The sequence below is a fragment of the Balaenoptera ricei genome, chromosome 6 (genome assembly GCF_028023285.1).
Source record: "Balaenoptera ricei isolate mBalRic1 chromosome 6, mBalRic1.hap2, whole genome shotgun sequence".
Lineage (NCBI taxonomy): Eukaryota > Metazoa > Chordata > Mammalia > Artiodactyla > Balaenopteridae > Balaenoptera > Balaenoptera ricei.
Window position 1 is genome coordinate 114,726,553 of NC_082644.1, and position 24,019 is coordinate 114,750,571.

The following is a 24,019-nucleotide window of genomic DNA, read 5'->3' on the forward strand; positions in this document are numbered from 1 at the left end:
CCAGTGGAGGGAAAGAGCACGTGCGGGGGCACCTCCCCTCTCTAAAGGGCTGGGATCCCTGAATGCCACTGGGACTTTGACCCACCTGCAAGTGGGGAGATGAAGTCAAATGGCCACCTTGAGGGAACTGTGGTCTAGCCATGTGTCCGGCTACAATTCCATTACGGTGGAAGATGGTGAGAATGGATTTTGGCGGCAACCAGAACTCTGTACCACGTGGAAAGAGTCGGAGGAGAGGGCTTCTTGGTTGTGCAGTACTGGACATTTAGATGAGTTCTAGTAGACATTGTGTCATTCCTGAGTCAAATCTCCTTCCAACAAAGGGAAGAGTTTATAGATTTTTAATAGTTTTAATTGGCCAGATCAAAGGCTTATGAGGAATAATAGAAAGAAAACTACTGATAGAAACAGCTTCTCTGCTGTGTTAAAAGGATATTTTTTTCCTGGAGTGTTATTTTTTTCAACCCCTCGTTCACTGGAGCACTGTCCCCTTTCACGTCAGGTGGTGTACCAGTCCTCATCAGCACCAGCCTCCACGACACCCTCTGGTTTACTTAACCAGCTGCCCGAGCCAGCTGGGGGTTGGGGGTGCGGGGCAGGGGAGCTCTGGGGCTGCCATTCCACTTGTCAGCGAGAGTCACTTCCCCAGTGTGACTGGTAGGTCGCCTTCCCACCTACTGCCCAAACACCCACCCTCACCTCAGACAGGCCCTGCCAGCATGAGCTCAGCAGTGTTAGTTTGACTTTAGCTGGACTAAGTTACTACTCAGGCTGCCTTTCCCTTGCAAATGGTGATTCAAGTGATTTGGTCTGTCCTTCACCTTGATCTTTCTTTCATCATAGACCTGGTAGAATCCCTTTGAAATTTCTTGGGTGAGTAATGAACCTTCTTGGTTTCTGGGGCTAGAGTAGATCTTACCCCCAGTCTTATATCCCTTTGGTCATTTCCACAGGGATTTGGCATTCATCTGTTCATGGATTTCTTGTGTAATAAATATTTAGTGAGTATCAATACTGTGTCAGGCAATGAGCATAGCTCTGGGGATCCAGTGGTGAGAAAACCATAGTCTTCCTGGAGCTTCTCAGTGGGAGTGGAGGGGTTGCATGAGGAGAGACAGGCATGAATCAGGTGACGGCACAAAGGAATGGCAATCAGAACCCTGAGGCCCTCTCTGAGACTTGCAATGGGAGCCTTTCCCAGGCAGTGAGGTCAAGGAAGGTGTCTGAGCAACGGGGGCTGTGGTGAAATTGAATGATAAGGAGTTCACGAGGGGAAGCGGGGAGAGGAAGCCCTTCCAGGTGAGGGGGTCCTGTGCGTGCACATCCTCTGGTGGGAAGGGGGGGGATGCCAGGATAGAGATGGGATCGTGGGACAATCAGATTCGCAGTTGCCAAAATCCGCTGCGCTTTGATGTGAGGAGTGGTTTGGAGAGAAGCGATGGTGGGTGGATGCACAGGCCAGTTAGGAGATGGTTGCAGTCACCCAGGGGAGAGATGACAGTGACCTGATGGAGATGGTGGTGGTGGCGATGGTGACGGTGATAGAGTTAAACATGTTAGACTAAGGCAGGAGTTCAGGGTCTTCATGGATTTTGTGATTATAGTTCAGAGGGAGCTAAATTCTTTCTAACCATCAAATCATTAAACATGTCCTTCCTTTCTTCTTCTTGAACCTTTCAATCAAGATAAGCGATAAGCTTCTTGTTCTAATCTCAGCAAAGGAAAAGGGCATCATAGCCTGTGCCTAGCAGTGTCTGGAATATAGTCCACCACTATTTATACTTGTTATGTGAATGAATGACTGAATCAGTGAATGACGGTCAGGTCTTCTCCCAAGCCTTTGAGTCCTGGATGAGACTGGCTATAGTGAGGACTATATCTACCAACCTCTAATACAGGGATGTGTGTGTCACCCTCTCTCTTTATACCCCCATGGCAGACATTAGTAATTGATTGCGGCTCCTGGCAACAATGTGTGACAGTACACATGGAGTATTACCAACCAGGGAAACCCTTCTCAGTCTTGGTGTCCAGAGGTAGATCTGATACCGTGTGACCCAAAGCGCCCACCATACTCTGCCATGTGGCTCAAAGTCCCCAAGCAAACAGACACTCATGCAGGACATTCCCAGGGCTTAGAGATCACCTCGCAGGAGCTGAGAGCAAAGGTCAGACCTCTCTTTGGGCAAATTAAATTCTTTTCTACGTAGCCTCTATTGCCCATCTTCAGTCTATCAACAGTGTAATGATCTGATGATATAAAAGCTAAACATATACATAAAAATCTTCTTCGTAATTTTTTTTAGAAATTATTTTGCAGGATATAGGTTAGGTATACATATAAGTTAGGACCTTATCATGGACATTCCATGGAGGAGGGTTAAGTAGGGTACTGGTCAGATGAGGATAACAGGCTTCTGGAATCTGACTGCCTGTGTTCACATCCCAGGCCTACCACTGACTTAGATGTAACCTTGCCTAGTTATTTTAACCTTTCTCTGCCTCAGTTTCCTCATTCATAAATGAGAATAATGATAATACCTACTTTGTGTTGTTTTTATGAGAATTAAATGAGATAATACATGTTAAGGCCAGAGGAGTACAGGGCACGTAGAAGCTCTCAATAAATATTAGATACTATTATTTTTGTATTTATCACGGGAAAAGTTTATCAATCTTTTTCAAACAATTTTCCTTGGGAAAAGTTGTAGAGTTTTTCCCTGAAATTTTTCCATTTATTTTCACACTTTCATATCTCTGAAAGACGAGTAAAAATATGAGATGATCATTCTTAAGAAATTGTGTATCATTTTACTGGGTAAGACTTGAGAAGTGCCCCTCTGGGCAAGTGTGTTCTAATGGGATTTCTGGGATATGGAAATCGTTGGCAGATCTTTGCTGCAAATTTGTGGGCAGATTTAAAAGGTTAAAAAAAGACATGTCGGGGCTTCCCTGGTGGCGCAGTGGTTGAGAGTCCGCCTGCCGATGCAGGGGACACGGGTTCGAGCCCTGGTCTGGGAAGATCCCACATGCCGCGGAGCAACTGGGCCCGTGAGCCACAACTACTGAGCCTGCGCGTCTGGAGCCTGTGCTCCGCAACAAGAGAGGCCGCGATGGTGAGAGGCCCGCGCACCGCGATGAAGAGTGGCCCCCACTCGCCGCAACTGGAGAAAGCCCTCACACAGAAACGAAGACCCAACACAGCCAAAAATAAAAATAATAAATAAATAATAAATAAAAAATTAAAAAAAAAAAAAAGACATGTCATTTTCCTAAGTTGTTCCTAAGTTGCTACTGAGAAATCTAGAAGATTTAGGAGAAAGTAAGTTAAATCTTGAGTCAGTGATTTTAGGACTGATGCACCAAGCACTGATTTCTTTTTAACTCATCTCTTTTTAGCACCGAGCTCCTTGAATGGAGACTGCCTATTTGCAAGCATCGCATTGCTGGAGCTAAAATACCGTCTGCCAGCCTTGGAAGGGACTAATTGGCCTTTTGGAAACTGTTTGAAACTGAATGAAGCACAAGAGCTTTCTGTGATGTTAGTAGAGGCTTGAGTTTCTGCCAGCCATTAATTGTTTTTTAGGCTTTCCTGTGAAGGCAGCTGAACTTGAGACTTGGCTTTCGGTTTTGCCGTCTGTGAGCTACGCTTGTCCGCGTGTGACGTGTGTTAAGGTTGTAGGGAGCATCACCTCGAAGCTTCAGTATTGGAATATGTTCAGATTTAGATTTGATGGTCTTGTTTTCCACTCTTATGGGTTAGGTGTTCCTCACTCTTCAGCTTCCTAAAGACTGGGGCCCACCTGTACGAGGGCGTGGCTGGTAGAGCTTCCAAGAGACTCTTAGCTCTAGGCTGGGCCCTCCAGCTCTCGCTGGATTTGACTTACTCATAGGCAGATACGGACAGATGGAAGGGGCATTGCAAATGGTGACCCAGCTTCCTAACTGAGTGCTCTTTTGTCCCCCAGCTTATTTCTAGTGATGCCGATGGAGCCATCCAAAGGGCCGGAAGGTTCAGAGTGGAAAACGGCTCTTCAGATGAGGTAAGGAAGTCTGTATCATCAACAGCAGACAATCATGGTGCCTGTGATACAGCCGTGAGCAGCTTGTGATCCTCTTTTCCACAGAAGACCTGCCTAAATGGAGCCCAGGAAGGGGTCAGTAGGGCTCTTCAGAGTTTTGCTTGAAGCAAACAGGAAGGGAAAGTGCCATCATTCTTTGTATGGAAGGTGCTATTAATAGAGTGATGCGTACCCTTTGAAAGATCTGTAATAAAGCCAGGTAGACACATGAAGGTGGTCTGCCAGCAATGGGACCAAAGACAAATTCACAGCCACAGCACCCTTTGTGAATGGCCCCTGGAACCCTAGCTCTTACCCTCTGCCAGGCTTGTAGGCTTGGAACTGCCGTGTGAGCAATGTCAGGGTCCAGGAGAGAGATGCAAAAAATTACTGTGATTATAAAATGTCGTCTTTATTCAGAGAAGACACCAAGAAAGGAGGCCATTCCTGTCTGCCACTGCTTGGGCCCAAGCCCTCTTCCTGGGCTCTGCTGGTCATCCTCGCCATAGGCCACAGGGACTCGCCTTGCTGGCCTTTCTTTGTTAAAACTTCCACTGCCCGCTCCATCCTTTGGAGTCTACCCCCAGAACTGCTGAGTGCTATCTAAGCCCCCCAGTTTTTTCTTCTTTGCTGCTTCTCTGAGAGGCAGCCCATTGCAGTGCTTCAGCACCCCCAGCTTTGGCATCAGGCAAGCCTGGGTTCAAGTTCCAGCTCCCCCACCTCCTAGTTGTGTGACCCTAGGCAAGTAATCAGCCTTTCTGAAGCCCGGATTCTTCATCTGTAAGGAGGAAACGGTCTTGGGATTATCGAGAGGATTCAGTGAGCTAAGCTTGTAAAGCTATTAGCGCTCTGCCCAGTGTATAGTGAGAGTTCAGTGAGTGAGAACTGTAATAGTAATAATGGTTGTTGTTGTTCCCATAAGTGGTGCTGTATGGCCAGCCTTGCCCTCCTGACCACTTCCTTAATCACGTTCTTGGTGATGGGCTATGGATTTAACTTGAAAGCCACAGCATTCAGGAAGTTGTTGCTCATCTTCACCTTTGCCTTAACTTCGCAAAGCCCTTCACCCAGACGTGGTACCCTCACCATTGCTGTGAGGCAAAGGGGGCAGTCCCACCTTGGGCTGGACCCCTGAATAGGTGCCCACATACTTCTTATCCAGAATGATGTCAACTGACCTGCATAGAAGAAAGGACTCCCAGGGAAATTTGCTTCTGAAGCTTGGTAACAGCCCTCCCCAAATGGTCCTGCTCCTGAGACAAGACAGTCTTATCCTCACAGACTCAAGCAGTCAAGGGTGTCCCAGGAGCTAAGCCAGGAACAGAAGCATTGAGTCCTCATTCTCCAGTGTTCAGAAAGCTAGCAGCCGCCAGGCCGAGTATCTACTTTGAGCACCTAAGTACCGGAGATACCAGAGGTTGCTGTACCTCAACACATCTTTCTGCTACCAAAATTTTACAGAACTTCAGCCCAGCCCGAAATGAACAAACTGTACTGGCTTTCCGCGCCCCACATAAGCACAACTCTGGCCTCTGCCAAGACCAGCGTCTAGAGGAAATCCACAACTCTCCAGAAAAAGATAAATGGAGCCTTCATGCAGTCCTAGGATCACCGCACACTTTGGTTATCAAACACTCCTGCCTGGCCCTGTCACCTGGCCATGCCACATGCCAGAGGACAAGGTCAGGGACTGGAAATCACCTATGGTGGGTCATGGGCCACAGTGGCTCCAGAGTCAGGCTGCTGGGGTTCAAATCATGGCCCCACAACTCACCAACAGTGTGGCCATGGGCAGTTCACTTAACACCTTTGGAACCATTTGGTGGAGTTACTGATTTAACAAACCCTTGTGGTCTGGTGCATTCAAAACACAGTCCTGTCTCAGATTGCTTCTGTGGGCTCAAATACTGTTTTAAATTTTGGTCCACCAAAGCCACCGAGCATGAGTGCTCCATTGGAGCACCTTGGCTGGGTTTTATATCCATGGTCTTCAGTTAAAAGCTCTGGCCAGTGCTAGCGCCCAGCCTGGTGAAAGACCGTGGAGGAACGTGAGACTCAGAGGAAAAAAAACCTGGCTTGCTCTGAGTTTGTTAAAGCAGTTAGTGCATTAGAAGGCTCAACACGCTGCTTGAAGTTTTTCAAACCCATGAACAAATTGCAAAGCAATTTCATTACTGAGTTATTTTTCCTTTTATCGTTGCATCGATACAGTATGGATACTAGACCCTTATCAGATATATGATTTGCCAAAATTTTCTCCCACTCCTTAGGCTGTGTTCTCACTTTCTTGATTGTGTCCCTTGAAGCATAAAAGTTTCTTAATTTGCTAATATCTAGTTCATCTATTTTGTCTTCTAAGAAACCATTGCCTAATCCAGGGTTGCTTGGTCACTTTTTAGAGTTTACTCTTCCCTTTGGATAATGTCAAATTTGTCTTTTATTTCTTTAAACATAGTCAGTATAATGGTTTTATTATCTGTGACTGATAATTCCAATATGTGAGGGTTTTTGTGGCCCTCTGTCTGTTAGATTTTTCTCCTGGCATATTCTCATGGTGTACTGTGCTCCTCTGTGTGCTTGGCTGCCTGATTGTGTGCTGTTTGTTGTTCTTGAAGATGATTTTTTAGGAATAATATAAGGCTTAGGATGCATTGCCTTTTGGTACAGAGTGTGATCCTGTGATTTATTATAAGAAATATATATTTGGTCTTCGTACCTCTTCCTGGCACAGAGCTCCTAAAACCCTTGGAATTTTCTAAGTAATGAGAGTGATCGTGGTGTCTTTTGTTATGTTAATAAGTGACTTCTGGAAAGCCCCTAAGTTTCCTAAGGATGGGGGCTGGTCACCAGAGGAACCAATCACATGATTAGAGGGTTAGCACTTCAGTCCAACCCCAGCCTCCTGGGAGGGGAGAGGGGCTGGAGAGTGAGTTCAATTCCCAACGGCCAATGATTTAATCAGTCCTGCCTATGGGATGCAGCCTCCATAAGAACTTGAGAGGGCAGCGTTTAGAGAGCTTCCAGATGGGTGAACACCTGGAGATTCCAGAAGAGTGGCCGGCTCGGAGAGCATGGGCACTCCACACCCCCTCCCACGTCCACATACCTTGCCCCATGCATCTCTTCCATCTGGCTGTTCCTGAGTTATATCCTTTTATAATAAACTAGTAATCTAAGTAGTCAAGCGTTTCTCTGAGGTCTGTGCTCTAGCAAATTAATCACACCCAAGGAGAGGGTCATGGGAACCTTCAGTCTATAGCCAGTTGATCAGAAACACAGGTGACCACCAGGACTTGCAGTTTGCATCGGAAGTTGCAGACGTCAGAAGCAGTCTTGTAGGACTGAGCCCTTAACCTGTGGGATCCGACACTGTCTCCAGGTAGACAGTGTCAGAATTGAGTTGAATTACAGGACACCCAGCTGGTGTCGGAGAATTGCTTGGTGGTGTGGGGAGAAACCACATATTGGAATTGGTGTCAGAATCAGAGGGAGGGTTTGCATTTGCTTTTGCCAGACACCTTTAAACTAAAGTCCCAGCTTGAAACTTTTTAAACCCTTTAAGCCAAGATACAGGATGGAGCTGCAAATTTACATAAAGGCTGGCTTGTGGTCATAGCACCTCAGAGACACTCCTCCACTCAGCACTGTGGCAGGCTTCCTTGGAGTCTTTGGGGTAGAGGTGGTCTCTTCCGATTCACTCTTTTCTTGAATGTGTAACCCTTTGGGGTCCCAGCTTAGTGTGGGGTGGGTCTCCTATAGACTTACCTACTTCAGTGGATCCTGGGGGTTTGATTCTTTGCCCTCTTGCCTCTTGAGGTCACCAAAACCCAAGAGTAATTTTACCAGGATCGATAGATATCTTCAAGCTAAAGAGAATTTCCATGCTCCGCTTACCTCTCCGGGTTCCCACTTGCCTTTGTTTTGACTGGTAATTCCTTACTATCTTGTAAGCTCCCCAGTGCTTTTAAGGAGATGACTTTAATATTTGTCTAATGCTTTTAGTTTCTTCAGTGGGAGGTTTGGTCGAATAACCTAGCTCACCATTACCAAAAACATAAGTTATATCAGGAGCGCTATTCATATAATACATCAAGTCATTCATTCAACCCACACGCAGCATCACTTCTCGGTGCCAGACAGGCTGAGCGCTGGTGATGCGGGAATGAATAAGACTGCTGACTGCTAAGGTCCCTGCCCCCGTGGGCTCACAGACAGGCAGGAGAGCAGTCAGTAAATAACACAGATACATAGGATGATTGCAAATTTTGGTAACTCCTGTGGAGAAAACACACAGGGGGCGTGTCATAAGGACGTCACGGTGAGGCCCAGGCTCCGAGCAGTGCTTCTCAGACTGTGTGGTGAAGGGCCTGCTTTTTTATTTCCACTCTGTTGCAGGACTCTCTGTGGTCCTACTACGTATGACCGGTTTGCAGCACCCCCTCATACAACTCACCACCAAATTCAGTAACACCCAGATTGGTCTGGGTTCTGTTTAAGGAAGCTAATCCCCTAAGACTTGCTCTCCACTGCTGTCTACTTCATCACAGACTGTTGGCAGATCAGCACCCATCTGTGGACCACACCTTCCTGCCGTAGAGTTCATCTAGGCCCGTCCTCCACCCAAGGCATGAACCCCTGCAACAACTTTGCCAACAGTTAGCTCATCTGTCCCTGCCTGAATATATCTCCAGTGATGGGAAACTTGCTCCCCCCTTGATAGGTTTTTTCCTCTGGACACCAAGCAGTTCCATCACCAACTAGGTCTCCCACAATTCAGTTCAATTCTGACCGTAACTACCTGGAGCTAGCGTCAGGCTCCACTGGTTTCAGGCTCAGTTCCACACACTGCCCTCACTTCAGATACCGGTGGCAAGTATCAGGTCCCCAGGGTACCCACACATCCGTCTAACTTGGCTACAAAGTCAGGGGTTCCCATAACCCCCCTCCTCGGGTTCTGTAATTCACTGAAATGACTCACAGAACTCAGGAAAGCACTTTACTTACCATACCCATTTATTACAAAGGATACAACTTGGGAGCAGCCAAATGGAAGAGATGCAGAGGGCAAGGGATGGGGAATGGGGGCACAGAGCTCCCCTGCCCTCTTTGGGTGCACCACCCTCCCAGCACCTTGATATAGTCACCAACCCAGAAGCTCACATGGGTATGGTTGATTAATTCCTTCAATCTCCAGCCCCTCTCCCCTCCCGAAAGGTTGCAAGGTGGGGCTGAAAGTGCCAAGCTTCTAATCAAGTTTGGTCTTTCTAGCTACCGGCCCCATCCTGAAGCTAGCTAGGGGCCCACCAAGAGTTGCCTCATTGGAGCAAAAGATGCTCCTGTCACCCTTATGTCTCAGGAAATGCCAAGGGTTCTAGGAGTTCTGTGCCAGGAGCCAGAGACAAAGCCGAAATATAAATTTCCCATTATACCACAACCCTAAAGTTACTTCCATTTTTCGGCATCTCTCATTTCTAGAAAGTTCTTTTTATTGGACAGAATTCATCTGTCTATATTTTCCACTCAGAGTTTCTATTTATGGTTTCTGGAGCCCAGAGTGTAAGGCTGAGCCTTCTTCAGCGTGATAGGCCTTCAAGCATTCCAAGACATCTGCTGTTTTTCTCCTAAGACATGGACTCAGTTCCACTTGTCATCACACTCCCTGCTGCTCCTTGGACACATGAGGTGGTTACTGGACCTTTTAGGTGGAAGCGCTCGGAAATGAGCACCTGGCTCCAGGTGCGCCTCACGGCCACAGAGTGAGGCCGGCTCATCCCCTTCCTTGCTGTGCACACGTTCCTCTTTTCACGAAGCCCGAGGACTCATTACGAACCTACAATATGCCACCCCCAGCTCCAGTCTTTTTCACGTGTGCTGTTATTTAGCTGTGAGGCAACATCATGGTATAGTGGAGACAATTTTGGAGACAAGCAAACCTGGGTTCAGACCTCAGCTCTACCACTTACCAGTTTATGACTCAATGTCAGGGAGCCTCAATCTCCTACTGGGTAAAAAAGAGAGAGAATTCCTACTTTGTAGCACCTGGCCTTCTCCACCCTTTACTTGTACAATTTTTATTTGTACAAATACAAATTTGTACATTTAGATGTAGGATTTTGCATTGTCCACACTGAATTTAATCTCATTAGTGTGTCCTGTAATTGCTAATTGTCAAGAGTTTTTTTTGACATCTTGATTCTGTCACCTGTCCTATTAGCTAACCCAGTGAGAATCTTTATATTACCTTCAGATGTGCTTATCCTGCCATCTGTGTGCTCATTCAGATTATTAATTAAAATGACTGTGACCCTCGGGTAGATCCCTGGAAACCTCCCTTACAGCTCACTTGTATGTATCAATTAGTATATGGTGGAGCAGAGGGGACAATCTTTCAGCTTTTTATAGATCTCTTCCTTAGCATGGGGAGGATTCTCTTACACTCTGTTGGGGGACATGTAAATGAGTACAGTCTTTGGGGAAGGCAATTAGCAATCATTAAAAATGTGTATACCATTTGGCCAGCAGTTCTACTACTGGGATGTGTATTGTAGCATTATTTTAAAATAAAAAAAATAAAAAATAAAAACACTTGGAAATAACATCAGTTTCCATCAGTAGAGGAATGATTTTGAAAATTATGATTTAGACACTGGAATGCTTAGTAGCTGTTAGGAAGAATGAGGTACAGGTAAATGTAATAATACCATAGAAAAACATTTACCATACAGTTCTAGACATAAAAGCAAGTTCCAGAATGATTCGTATGATATCATCCCATTTCCTTAAAAACAACAAAAAAGATAAACTTGCTTGTCAATATTCAAGAAAATTTCCAAAAGGATACCTAAGAATTTAATAGTAATTGCTTCTGGAGTGGAAATGGGAGGTCAGGAAAGAAGTTAGAGGACCTTAACTTTCTACCCTTTTATGTTTACATATTTTACACATCTATACTCAACTGAAGTGTTTAATTTTTTAAAAAAACTATGTAGTTGTTAAAAGGAACAAGGTAGATCTGTATGTACTAACAGAAATGTTTCTAAGCTTTCTTTTTTTAGTGAAAAAATAAGTTTCAGTGTAATACCTATAATATTATCCCATTTATGAAAACAGATTATGTGTGTATATATACATATGTATGTAAATATATGTATATGTATGTGAATGTGTATACGTATGTGTAGACACATTTTTGTAAATGCATAAAAAGACCTGGGACTATCCAAACCAATCTGGTAACATAATTATTATATGGCAAGGAAGTAGATTAGGACATGGGGGTTGGGGGGAAAAAAAGCATTTTAATTTTTGTATGATTTAACTTTTTTCAACCAGCTTATATTTATATTTGCAATTCAAAATTTTTTAGTTTATTTTTTTTAAAATCCATCTTCTTTATTGTCAGTGTTCTTTCAGCAATTTAACCTAGAAAGTGAAGGAAAGTCAGTTTAAAAGCATTCATTCATTAATTAAACTCACTCTGGAAGAGACTCTGAAAAATCACAGGCGTTATATAAAACTATGGATCTCATTTGTAGCCTGAGTGCTTGTGTTGTGTCGACTCCCTGCTTAAAGTCAAATATTAGAGAACATTCAGATAAAATGCGGGTGTTATACATGGATTTTGATTAAATTCTCTTCACAATATCCTGGCCATATACAGTCTTCATCCTTCACATCCCGCAAGTATAAATGTGGTTAAACAAAACAAAACAAGGAAAGCAACAAGGAGCTTCTGTGGGCTTTGGAATTTGATGCAGAAATGATTCAGGATTTCTCAGTCTCAAGATTCATTCAACCCTGTGGGCATGTTCAAGCACATCTGCAGCATAGAAGAATTTGAGTTCATTACTGCATAATACCTTTTAGCAAATGATTATCTAAAAGGGATAAAATTAGTATGGGTGTTTGCAGTGTTAAACTTTGTCTGGAAGATGTGATCTTCAGAATATTTCCTCCTAACATTCTTGTTGATGTCAAGTAAATACTGTGTTCCTGTGTAACTGTCACCTTAAAATGCTATAGGAAGTTTCTGTATCTTTGAAATCCTCTATAAAATAGGCCATACTTAAAATAGTTAGGATCTATTGCAAAATTAAAAACACAATTGGGTACTATTACACCCACTCCAGAAATGCTAAAATTAAAAGGACTGAAACGCTAAGAGTTGGTCAGAGGATGTGGAGCAACCAGAACTCTTCCATGAATTGCTAATCGTGTAAAATTGGTGCATTCCCTTTGGGAGACTGTTGGCAGTATTTACTAAAACTGAACGTCTGCATCCTCTGGGTCCCAGGATGTACACCCAACAGAAATGGGTACTTATGTCCACCAAAAAACAGACACAAAAGTGTTCATTGTGGCTTTATTCCTAATAACCAAAAACTGGAAACAATTCATATGTCCATCAACTGAAGAGTGAATACATAAATTTTGGAGTGCATACATGGACCGCTACATGGCAGTGGGACAGAGTGGACTACTGCTTCACCAATAACGGGGATGAATGTCACAGACAGAACGTCAGAGAACAAAGAGCCTGACTCAAACGAATACACATGATGTGATTTGATTTCTATGAAGTTCAAGAGTAGGTAAAACTAATCCATGGTGATAGAAGTCAGGATAGTGGTTACCTGTGTGATTGAGTGTTGACTGGGAAAATGCATGAACGAGCCTTCGGGGGTACTGAAAAGCTTTTCTGTCTTGATCAGGTGGTTACAAGGGTGTATACATATTTTTAAATCATTTCAGTGTACACTTAAGACTTGTGCCCTTTACTGTCTACTGCTACTACATATCATCAGGAATTGGAACTCATTTTCAGAGTCTTTCTTCTGGGGTCCTGAACAGAGGGATTTTATTTTTTCTCTTAGTCTCCATTTCTTTTGTCGGTTCCTGCGTGTATTCTTGTCTTGACACCTCATCATATGTGCTTTTAACAAGGGACAGGAAGTATCTTGCTCTGTGAGACTCACAACTTTTCTGGTGTTGGGTTTTTTCCCCATTAAGTATTCAGTGAAGATGAAAGTTAAATAGGTATCTTTTTGATCATTAAAAAAAGGACTCATAATTGACAGTTTGTACTCAATAGAGGTTTGGGACATGACACTGGCCAGAGTCCCTTCTCTCACTCCAAGACGCTGTGCTGCATCTTGCCCCTCCCTCTATTATTCATTCTGCTGGTCCAACATTCCGAGGGGAGCCGGCAGACTCAAGGACTTCAGAAGGTCAGGAGTATGGGGGTCATTTTCTATGCCTTTGAACACCCTTCTCAGAATACTGTTTTTTTTAATGCTTTAAACAAAATACATAGAATTACAAAGGAAAACAGATGTATTGAAATAGTTATCAAAATGATTTTAAAAGCTAATTTATGATACTGTAATATACATGCTTTTTAATTAATACATTAAATAACAAATCTAGCAGCCGATCTCATAACTGTTGTAATTTTGAGCAGGGAAGGGTATAAACAGTATTTTGAGATATCTGCAATCACTATAATGGGTTCTGAAAGTATGTGTCCTGGTGACTTAAGAGTTTCCTCTCCAGGCTCTGCTGATGCTTTCCAGGATCCAGGGCGTTGGGACCATGACACCATCCACTGTGGGTCTGACTTTGTAAGGCCAGCTGCCTAGGCTGGACCCCACTGAGGTCTGGTCAGATGATGCCTGAGGCTGGCTGCTGGACCCCAGGTAATGTCATAGCTGAGTGCTACATGGTGGCACAGTGGAAAGAACTGTGGACCAGGAGTACTGCCTGAGGTTTATGGTTATAAAATGAATAGCTGTTGACCATGAATCAGCCAGAAATTCTACAAGGAACAAAATCCAATTATACGCTCTTCTTGAATCACACCAGAAGGTCAAAACTAAGAGGCAACATTTTGAACAGGTGATCAACATTAATATCACCAATGAGGAACAGATGGACATCTTGAAATATGATCCGCTGAGAAGGACATGCTCACTTATGTCATATTCCGACCAAGCACGCATAACCTGAATCTAATCATGCAGAAACATCAGACAAACCCCAAATGAGGAGTGCTTTATTTAAAAAAAAAAGGGGGGGGGCATGCTGCATTCTTCAGAAATGTCAGTGTCATAAAAGACAAAGAAAACCTGTGGCATGTTCCAGATTAAAGGAGTCTAAAGAGACATGACAACTAAATGATCCTGTACTGAAGGGGGAAAATGTTTCAAGCAACATTGTTGAGTCAATTGACAAAATTGGAATACAGGTGGTAGATTAAATTATTGTATCAAAGCTAAATTTACAAAAGTTGATAAAGCTGTATTGTGGTTATATAAGAAGATACTCCTATTCTTGGGAAATACACATTGAAGTATTTAGGAATAAAGGGCTATTATTTATGCAATTTAGTCTTAAATGATTCGGGAAAAAGTGTGTGTGTGTGTGTGTGTAGAGGGATAGAGAGTAGTGAACAAGTGAATAATGGGATAAAATGTTAGCAGTAGGTGAATCTGGTAAAGGGCATACAGATGCTTTTTGCACTCTTCTTATTCTTGCAACTTTTATGTAATTTTAAAATCACTGCCAAATAAAAATTTATATATATGGGTGTGGGTATGGGGAGATATATATATATATATATATATATATATATATATATATATATATATATATATATCACTGATTTTTTTAAAGTCAAGAAAATTCAATAAAGGCACAATAATACTAAGAATTTTAACCTACTTTTTACCCCTTGGTAGATTAAAAAGGCATAACATTAAATAAAAGACTCAGAAGATGATGTAATGGTTAAGATTTAAAAGAAGAAAAAAAACACTCTGACATTAGAACTGATTTGTTTTAGCTCCACTGCTTATTATTTCTGAAACCTTAGGCAACATACTTAAATTATCTAAGCATCAATTTCCTCATCTGAAAGTAAGGGGATAAAATCGACTCTATCTCATGAGTTGGTGGAGATCCTATGGCGATAATTCATGTACAGTGTGTGGCCTAATACTTGGCATTTAGAGCTCTTTCCGTGAACGTCATTATTTCCAGAGCAATGAGAAAGACAGAAAGCATCCTAATTCACTTTATAAAGTAATATAACCCTGAAAGCATGACAGAAATGTATACTGAAAAGAAACCTATAGATTCATCTCACCAACAAATATGCATAAGTCATTTTTTTAAATCCAGCAGTACAGTATATCAACAGAATACCTATAAGGGTGTCTTCCAGAAATCTAAGAATCATTCAGTATAAGAAGAGCCAATGGTATAATTTATTACATGACTATGATTTTCCCCATTTAACCTATTCGCTAAATAGTTGCCAAAAAAAAAAAGCTTTCAGTAAAATTCAATATTCATTTCTGAGAAAACCGCTTTATAAACTTGGAATTGAAGGGAACTTCTTCAACATGATAAAGAAACTGACCACAGTCATCCAGTAAATCACTAGAGCCATGTCAGAATGAGAAAAGAATGTTCCAGCAGTCTGTCTTACACACAGGGCACAATGTAGATGTCAATGGAGTTTCAAACTGTATATTCAGTATGATTCCATTTTGGTAAGAAAAGTACATATGTACATGTAGGGGAAAAATTTGAGGAAACCATATCAAATCATTAATAATGATTATATCTTTGGATAGAGGATTCAGATTATTCGTTATGTTTATCCATATTTTCCACATTAATTGAGTTACAGTAAATTTTTAAAATTCTACAAAGAATATGAACTCAAGATGCTGCCGAGATGTGTTCCAGGTGAAATGTGCCTGTTAACAGGGTAACAAACAGAAGGGCATGCCTCTGCGGGCACCAACTCCCAAATGTTGTGGAAGCTTCGGCCCAGAAAGGAGAAAAACTTTAAACTCGAGTACACTCAAGTTAGAAATCGCTTAACTAACTGGTTCACCTGGTGGTTTTTCCTACCCCCAAGGACCTTCAGAACGTTTCTATGATGTGGATTTAGACCAGTGTCTTTTCTAATGAGAACATGTGGTTACAGCCCTGTTTGTACACTTTTAACAGTGACTTTTCTGGTTCTTTGGCATCTGGTTCCTTACTACCTTGTTTACTTTCTAAATAAGCCTCTTAATGGCATAACTTTGTTCCATTACAGAATGCAACTGCTCTGCCAGGCACTTGGCGAAGGACAGACGTGCACTTAGAGAACCCAGAATACCACACCAGATGGTATTTCAAGTATTTTTTAGGACAAGGTAATTATGTCATTACAGTGGTTGGGAAGAAAGGATATTCAGAATGAAAATTAGTGTCAGTATAATTTCTGGTACCCTATATGTGTGAAAGTTATCAGTTTAGGGACACTGAGGTCAGGGCATTTCATTTCAAGGTCAGTTGTAAGCTTTGTAGATTTGTAAGCTTTGAAGATTCAGCCCTAGCAGGTTTTCCTCGGTTTTAAATTTGTTATTTATATTTTATTTTTTATCTTATATTTGTATCTTTAAATTTTTTATTTAGTTAGTTTTTGCCAGTTGTTTTTGTCCCTGGGGAGTAAAGAGGATTAGATAGTATGAATGAGTGATTTGCGAGATGAGAAGAATTTGCAGGGCACAAACAAGGCACGTGCCTTAACAAGGCACGTACCCAGTCTATAGTGGGCCTTGAACAGTTAGTTCAAGGCAGTGAGGGGGAGAAACGATTCCCTGAGCTCCAGGGCCAATGCAGAGCAGAGAGGCATTACGCTGTAGGCTCTGGTGACCAGGATTTGTTTATCACTTACCAAGTGCCAGGCAATGTGCTTTTGCAAAGGCAGCTGTGATCCCTGCCCTCATGGAGACTGTAGACTGTTTGAATCCTGGTTCTGCCATTATCAACATAGGACCTTAACACTAGTTACTCCCACTTCTCTGAGTCTTAATTCCTTATCTGTAAAGTGGGGATATTACTAGTACATACCTAGGAGGTTTGAACAGAAGTGTCAGTGAGGCACACTAAGTCTGGTGCCTGGCACATACCAAGAGCTCTGTCATGAATAGTGATGTACATTTGAAGCAAAAGGCTTATGTGAACATATATGGAAAGGTGGGAAACAGGAGCGTGGTTAGCGACAGAAGGCAATGGGAATGGAAGAATAATCACTATGGCAGAATTAGAAATGGGTTAGATAAATCGCTTATCAGGCTAATGCATTTATTTATTTGTAGAAGATGTGATACTTGAGCTATAAAATGAGAGTGAGCAGACCCAAATGATGTCTTTTTAAAAATCGGATACTGTATTATTCCAAGAAGTTCACTTATTTGGCAAGACATATCTCTTTATAAAGAAAGAAATTGGGGGAAAGTTGCTATCTTCCCAAATGCTTGAAAGCATAGTGCCTGGAGTAGTGATGACTCCAGAGAAAAGTGGTGCCGTCAGTTTGGATGCCTTCAGCTGCCTCAACGGTCTTAAACAATAAGGGAGACAACAAGAGACCCAGAGGTAGGGCAGGCTCCGGGGTTGGTGGAGTCAGAGGCTCGGTGATGTCATCCATGCTGGCCTTCCTCAGGGTCACAAGATGGTTGCAGCAATTCCAGGCATCATTTCTAGACACCACTGCGTCCAGGGGAAAAGAAGGCCATCTTCAGGAGTGAGGAAGCCCTTCCAGAAACCCCTTGACACACTTTTCCTCCTGTCTCATTGGCCAGAATTGGGTCACGTGTTCATTCCTGAGCCCATCCCTGGCAAGGGGAACAGGAGAGCATGATTAGGATAGAGTCACCAGGTTCTGTCCCGAGCTGGGCTGGAGAGTACTGTTCCCTGATCCTGTGGGAAGGGCTGGCTGCCACCTGCTGTGCCCACTGCTCCCAGTGCCTGGAGGAGCCGGCTGCATCTTCACTGTTCTGAACCTGCCTCTTTTGCAGTCCATCAGAACTACATCGGAAATGACGCGGAGAAGAGCCCCTTCTTCCTGTCGGTGACCCTCTCTGACCAAAACAATCAGCGTGTCCCTCAATACCGTGCAATCCTTTGGAGGAAAACAGTGAGTATCAGACCTGCACCTGGAGTTTCAGCACCACTCCAGAGTTTAATCAGTGTCATTGCCAGCCTTTTTCTACTAGGGTTTTTGAGTTTGGCTACTGAGGATTATCCTGTTCACAGGGGAGACCTTCACACTCTGAGTTTAACAGCAACTTTTCCTACATAAGCCACTAAGTAGATGTGTTCATTCCCCTCAATCTCTGCCCTCTCGGAATACACGACTATATTATTATCGCTGTTACTGATACTGAAAGTGATGAGCTGGCACATCTTCAACTAAAAGAAACAAGATTTAGTGGACGAATATCATACTGTTACGTGGGCACAGCCCCTGGGGGGCTCCTGTTTCCATGAGTCAGTTGGTCAACTGCTGAAGCAGCTGTGCTTCTAGGATTTCTTTGAGGCTTACCTCCTTTCATCAATTTCATGGTGTAGAAAAGCAACCCTAGATCTAACAAGTACCTCCTGCCCATGGTGGGCTCTGGCCACTGAGCTGGGGACAGCGGGCTGAAAGCAAGCCCTTTCAACTCGAGGACGTGGGTCTTTCTTTAGCTCAGAAAAGTTTTTTTATGTTCATTGGTGTTGCTTCTTTTCCTGTTCTGAATTTTTTCTAGTAATTCTTACATTCGACCTCTGTCTTTCATCTTTTACCTTTTCTCATTATCTTCTTCTCTTGTTTTTTTTTTTCTTTGCTTCTCAGAGAATTTTTTAGAGACCATATCAACACTAGAAAGAGCAAAGGGTTTGGAGTTCAGAAAACTAGGGTCAAATCACCTCAATAACAAGCTCATTTTGTGTGAATTTGAGAAAATTGCTCATGCCCTCTGAGCCTCCATTTTCTTCTTTGTAAAATGGGGAAAGTTCTGGGCTATGGCTCACAGCGTGATGAGCACTAACAAGACGACCTGAAGTGAGATCTTGCTTGAAAACTTACCCAGTGTCCCAAATCGTCAAATCTTAAAACTGGTTAGGTGCCTAAAGGATAAAACATCTTATTCTGGAATTGGTGAGTACGGTGTATAATTTAAAAAGCAATAAAATAAACCACACTTAGAAAATGTTAGTTCTATTATTTGGTGGTCCCACTTGATGGGTACATTTGTTGAAATCCAGTATTTAAATAATTGCATGCTGATTTTTTTTTTTTTATATACAGTAGGTTCTTATTAGTCATCAATTTTATACACATCAGTGTATACATATCAATCCCAATCGCCCAATTCATCACATCACCACCACCACCACCCCACCACTTTCCCCCCTTGGTGTCCATACATTTGTTCTCTACATCTGTGTCTCAATTTCTGCCCTGCAAACCGGTTCGTCTGTACCGTTTTTCTAGGTTCCACATATATGCATTAATATACGATATTTGTTTTTCTCTTTCTGACTTACTTCACTCTGTATGACAGTCTCTAGATCCATCCACGTCTCAACAAATGACCCAATTTTGTTCCTTTTTATGGCTGAGTAATATTCCATTGTATATATGTACCACATCTTCTTTATCCGTTCATCTGTCAATGGGCATTTAGGTTGCTTCCGTGACCTGGCTATTGTAAATAGTGCTGCAATGAACATTGTGGTACATGACTCTTTTTGAATTATGGTTTTCTCAGGGTATATGCCCAGTAGTGGGATTGCTGGATCATATGGTAATTCTATTTTTAGTTTTTTAAGGAACCTCCATACTGTTCTCCATAGTGGCTGTATCAATTTACATTCCCATCAACAGTGCAAGAGGGTTCTCTTTTCTCCACACCCTCTCCAGCATTTGTTGTTTGTAGATTTTCTGATGATGCCCATGCTAACTGGTGTGAGGTGATACCTCATTGTAGTTTTGATTTGCATTTCTCTAATAATTAGTGATGTTGAACAGCTTTTCATGTGCTTCTTGGCCATCTGTATGTCTTCTTTGGAGAAATGTCTATTTAGGTCTTCTGCCCATTTTTGGATTGGGTTGTTTGTTTTTTTTAATATTGAGCTGCATGACCTGTTTATATATTTTGGAGATTAATCCTTTGTCCGCTGATTCGTTTGCAAATATTTTCTCCCATTCTGAGGGTTGTCTTTTTGTCTTGTTTATGGTTTCCTTTGCTGTGCAAAAGCTTTGAAGTTTCATTAGGTCCCATTTGTTTATTTTTGTTTTTATTTCCATTACTCTAGGAGGTGGATCAAAAAAGATCTTGCTGTGATTTATGTCAAAGAGTGTTCTTCCTATGTTTTCCTCTAAGAGTTTTATAGTGTCCGGTCTTACATTTAGGTCTCTAATCCATTTTGAGTTTATTTTTGTGTATGGTGTTAGGGAGTGTTCTAATTTCATTCTTTTACATGTAGCTGTCCAGTTTTCCCAGCACCACTTATTGAAGAGACTGTCTTTTCTCCATTGTATATCCTTGCCTCCTTTGTCATAGATTAGTTGATAATATGTGCGTGAGTTTATCTCTGGGCTTTCTATCTTGTTCCATTGATCTATATTTCTCTTTTTGTTCCAGTACCATATTGTCTTGATGACTGTAGCTTTGTAGTATAGTCTGAAGTCAGGGAGTCTGATTCCTCCAGCTCCGTTTTTTTCCCTCAAGACTGCTTTGGCTATTCGGGCTCTTTTGTGTCTCCATACAAATTTTAAGATTTTCTGTTCTAGTTCCAGAAAAAATGCCATTGGTAATTTGATAGGGATTGCACTGAATCTGTAGATTGCTTTGGGTAGTATACTCATTTTCACAACATTGATTCTTCCAATCCAAGAACATGGTATATCTCTCCATCTGTTGGTATAATCTTTAATTTCTTTCACCAGTGTCTTATAGTTTTCTGCATACAGGTCTTTTGTCTCCCTAGGTAGGTTTATTCCTAGGTATTTTATTCTTTTTGTTGCAATGGTAAATGGGAGTGTTTCCTTAATTTCTCTTTCAGATTTTTCATCATTAGTGTATAGGAATGCAAGAGATTTCTGTGCATTAATTTTGTATCTTGCAACTTTACCAAATTCATTGATTAGCTCTAGTAGTTTTCTAGTGGCATCTTTAGTATTCTCTATGTATAGAATCATGTCATCTGCAAACAGTGACAGTTTTACTTCTTCTATTCCAATTTGTATTCCTTTTATTTCTTTTTCTTCTCTGATGGCCGTGGCTAGGACTTCCAAAACTATGTTGAATAATAGTGGTGAGAGTGGACACCCTTGTCTTGTTTCTGATCTTAGAGGAAATGCTTTCAGCTTTTCACCATTGAGAATGATGTTTGCTGTGGGTTTGTCGTATATGGCCTTTATTATGATGAGGTAGGTTCCCTCTGTGCCCACTTTCTGGAGAGTTTTTATCATAAATGGGTGTTGAATTTTGTCAAAAGCTCTTTCTGCATCTATTTAGATGATCATATGGTTTTTATTCTTCAATTTGTTAATATGGTGTATCACATTGATTGATTTGCGTATATTGAAGAATCCTTGCGTCCCTGGGATAAATCCCACTTGATCATGGTATATGATCCTTTTAATGTTGTTGGATTCTCTTTGCTAGTATTTTGTTGAGGATTTTTGCATCCATATTCATCAGTGATATTGGTCTGTAATTTTCTTTTTTTGTAGTATCTTTGTCTGACTTTGGTACCAGGGTGATGGTGGCCTCATAGAATGAGTTTGGGAGTGTTCCTTCCTCCGCAATTTTTTGGAAGAGTTTGAGAAGGATGGGTGTTAGCTCTTCTCTAAATGTTTGATAGAATTCACCTGTGAAGCCACCTGGCCCTGGACTTTTGTTTGTTGGAAGATTTTTCATCACAGTTTCAATTTCATTACTTGTGATTGGTCTGTTCATATTTTCTGTTTCTTCCTGGTTCAGTCTTGGAAGGTTATACCTTTCTAAGAATTTGTCCATTTCTTCCAGTTTGTCCATTTTATTGGCATAGAGCTGCTTGTAGTAGTCTCTTAGGATGCTTTGTATTTCTGCAGTGTCTATTGTAACTTCTCCTTTTTCATTTCTTATTTTATTGATCTGAGTGAGTCCTCTCCCTCTTTTTCTTGATGAGTCTGGCTAATGGTTTATCAGTTTTGTTTATCTTCTCAAAGAACCAGCTTTTAGTTTTATTGATCTTTGCTGTTGTTTTCTTTGTTTCTATTTCATTTATTTCTGCTCTGATCTTTTTGATTTCTTTCCTTCTGCTAACTGGGTTTTGTTTGTTCTTCTTTCTCTAGTTCCTTTAGGTGTAAGGTTAGATTGTTTACTTGAGATTTTTCTTGTTTCTTTAGGTAGGCTTGTATAGCTATAAACTTCCCTCTTAGAACTGCTTTTGCTGCATCCCATAGGTTTTGGATCGTCATGTTTTCATTGTCATTTGTCTCCAGGTATTTTTTGATTTCCTCTTTGATATCTTCAGTGATCTCTTGGTTATTTAGTAACGTATTGTTTAGCCTCCATGTGTTTGTGTTTTTTACGGGTTTTTTTTCCCTGTAATTGATTTCTAATCTCATAGCGTTGTGGTCAGAAAAGATGCTTGATATGATTTCAATTTTCTTAAATTTACTGAGGCTTGATTTGTGACCCAAGATGTGATCTATCCTGGAGAATGTTCTGTGCGCACTTGAGAAGAAAGTGTAATCTGCTGTTTTTGGATGGAATGTCCTATAAATATCAATTAAATCTATCTGGTCTATTGTGTCATTTAAAGTTTCTGTTTCCTTATTTATTTTCATTTTGGATGATCTGTCCATTGGTGTAAGTGAGGTGTTAAAGTCCCCCACTATTACTGTGTTACTGTCGATTTCCTCTTTTATAACTGTTAGCAGTTGCCTTATGTATTGAGGTGCTCCTATGTTGGGTTCATATATATTTATAATTGTTATATCTTCTTCTTGGATTGATCCCTTGATCATTATGTAGTGTCCTTCCTTGTCTCTTGTAACATTCTTTATTTTAAAGTCTATTTTATCTGATATGATTATTGCTACTCCAGCTTTCTTTTGATTTCCATTTGCATGGAATATGTTTTTCCATCCCCTCACTTTCAGTCCTTTCAGTCACATATGTGTCCCTGGGTCTGAAGTGGGTCTCTTGTAGACAGCATATATATGGGTCTTGCTTTTGTATCCATTCAGCAAGCCTGTGTCTTTTGGTTGGAGCATTTAATCCATTCACGTTTAAGGTAATTATCGATATGTATGTTCCTGTGACAATTTTCTTAATTGTTTTGAGTTTGTTTTTGTAGGTCCTTTTCTTCTCTTGTGTTTCCCACTTAGAGAAGTTCCTTTAGCATTTGTTGTAAAGCTGGTTTGGTGGTGCTGAATTCTCTTAGCTTTTGCTTGTCTGTAAAGCTTTTGATTTCTCCATCGAATCTGAATGAGATCCTTGACGGATAGAGTAAGCTTGGTTGTAGGTTCTTCCCTTTCATCACTTTAAGTATATCATGCCACTCCCTTCTGGCTTGTAGAGTTTCTGCTGAGAAATCAGCTGTTAACCTTATGGGAGTTCCCTTGTATGTTATTTGTCATTTTTCCCTTGTTGCTTTCAATAATTTTTCTTTGTCTTTAATTTTTGTCAATTTAATTACTTTGTGTCTCGGCATGTTTCTCCTTGGGTTTATCCTGTATGGGACTCTCTCCACTTCCTGGACTTGGGTGGCTATTTCCTTTTCCATGTTAGAGAAGTTTTCGACTATAATCTCTTCAAATATTTTCTCTGGTCCTTTCTCTCTCTCTTCTCCTTCTGGGACCCCTATACTGCGAATGTTGTTGCGTTTAATGTTGTCCCAGAGGTCTTTTAGGCTGTCTTCATTTCTTTGCATTCTTTTTTCTTTATTCTGTTCCACAGCAGTGAATTCCACCATTCTGTCTTCCAGGTCACTTATCCGTTCTTCTGCCTCAGTTATTGTGCTATTGATTCCTTCTAGTGTAGTTTTCATTTCAGTTATTGTATTGTTCATCTCTGTTTGTTTGCTCTTTACTTCTTCTAGGTCTTTGTTAAACATTTCTTGCATCTTCTCGATCTTTG

At 41.6% G+C, this 24,019-nt stretch overlaps 1 protein-coding gene across 2 annotated transcripts in view; it reads left to right on the forward strand.

Annotated features, from left to right (window-relative positions):
* GARNL3 (GTPase activating Rap/RanGAP domain like 3) overlaps positions 1 to 24,019 on the forward strand; it is a 154,895-nt gene that overhangs the window by 66,222 nt on the left and 64,654 nt on the right. For both annotated transcript variants that reach the window (XM_059926576.1, XM_059926577.1), the window contains 3 exons: positions 3,969 to 4,043; positions 16,171 to 16,270; positions 17,918 to 18,036. In XM_059926576.1, the coding sequence (XP_059782559.1) occupies positions 3,969 to 4,043; positions 16,171 to 16,270; positions 17,918 to 18,036 (294 nt within the window). The remainder of the gene's footprint in view (positions 1 to 3,968; positions 4,044 to 16,170; positions 16,271 to 17,917; positions 18,037 to 24,019) is intronic.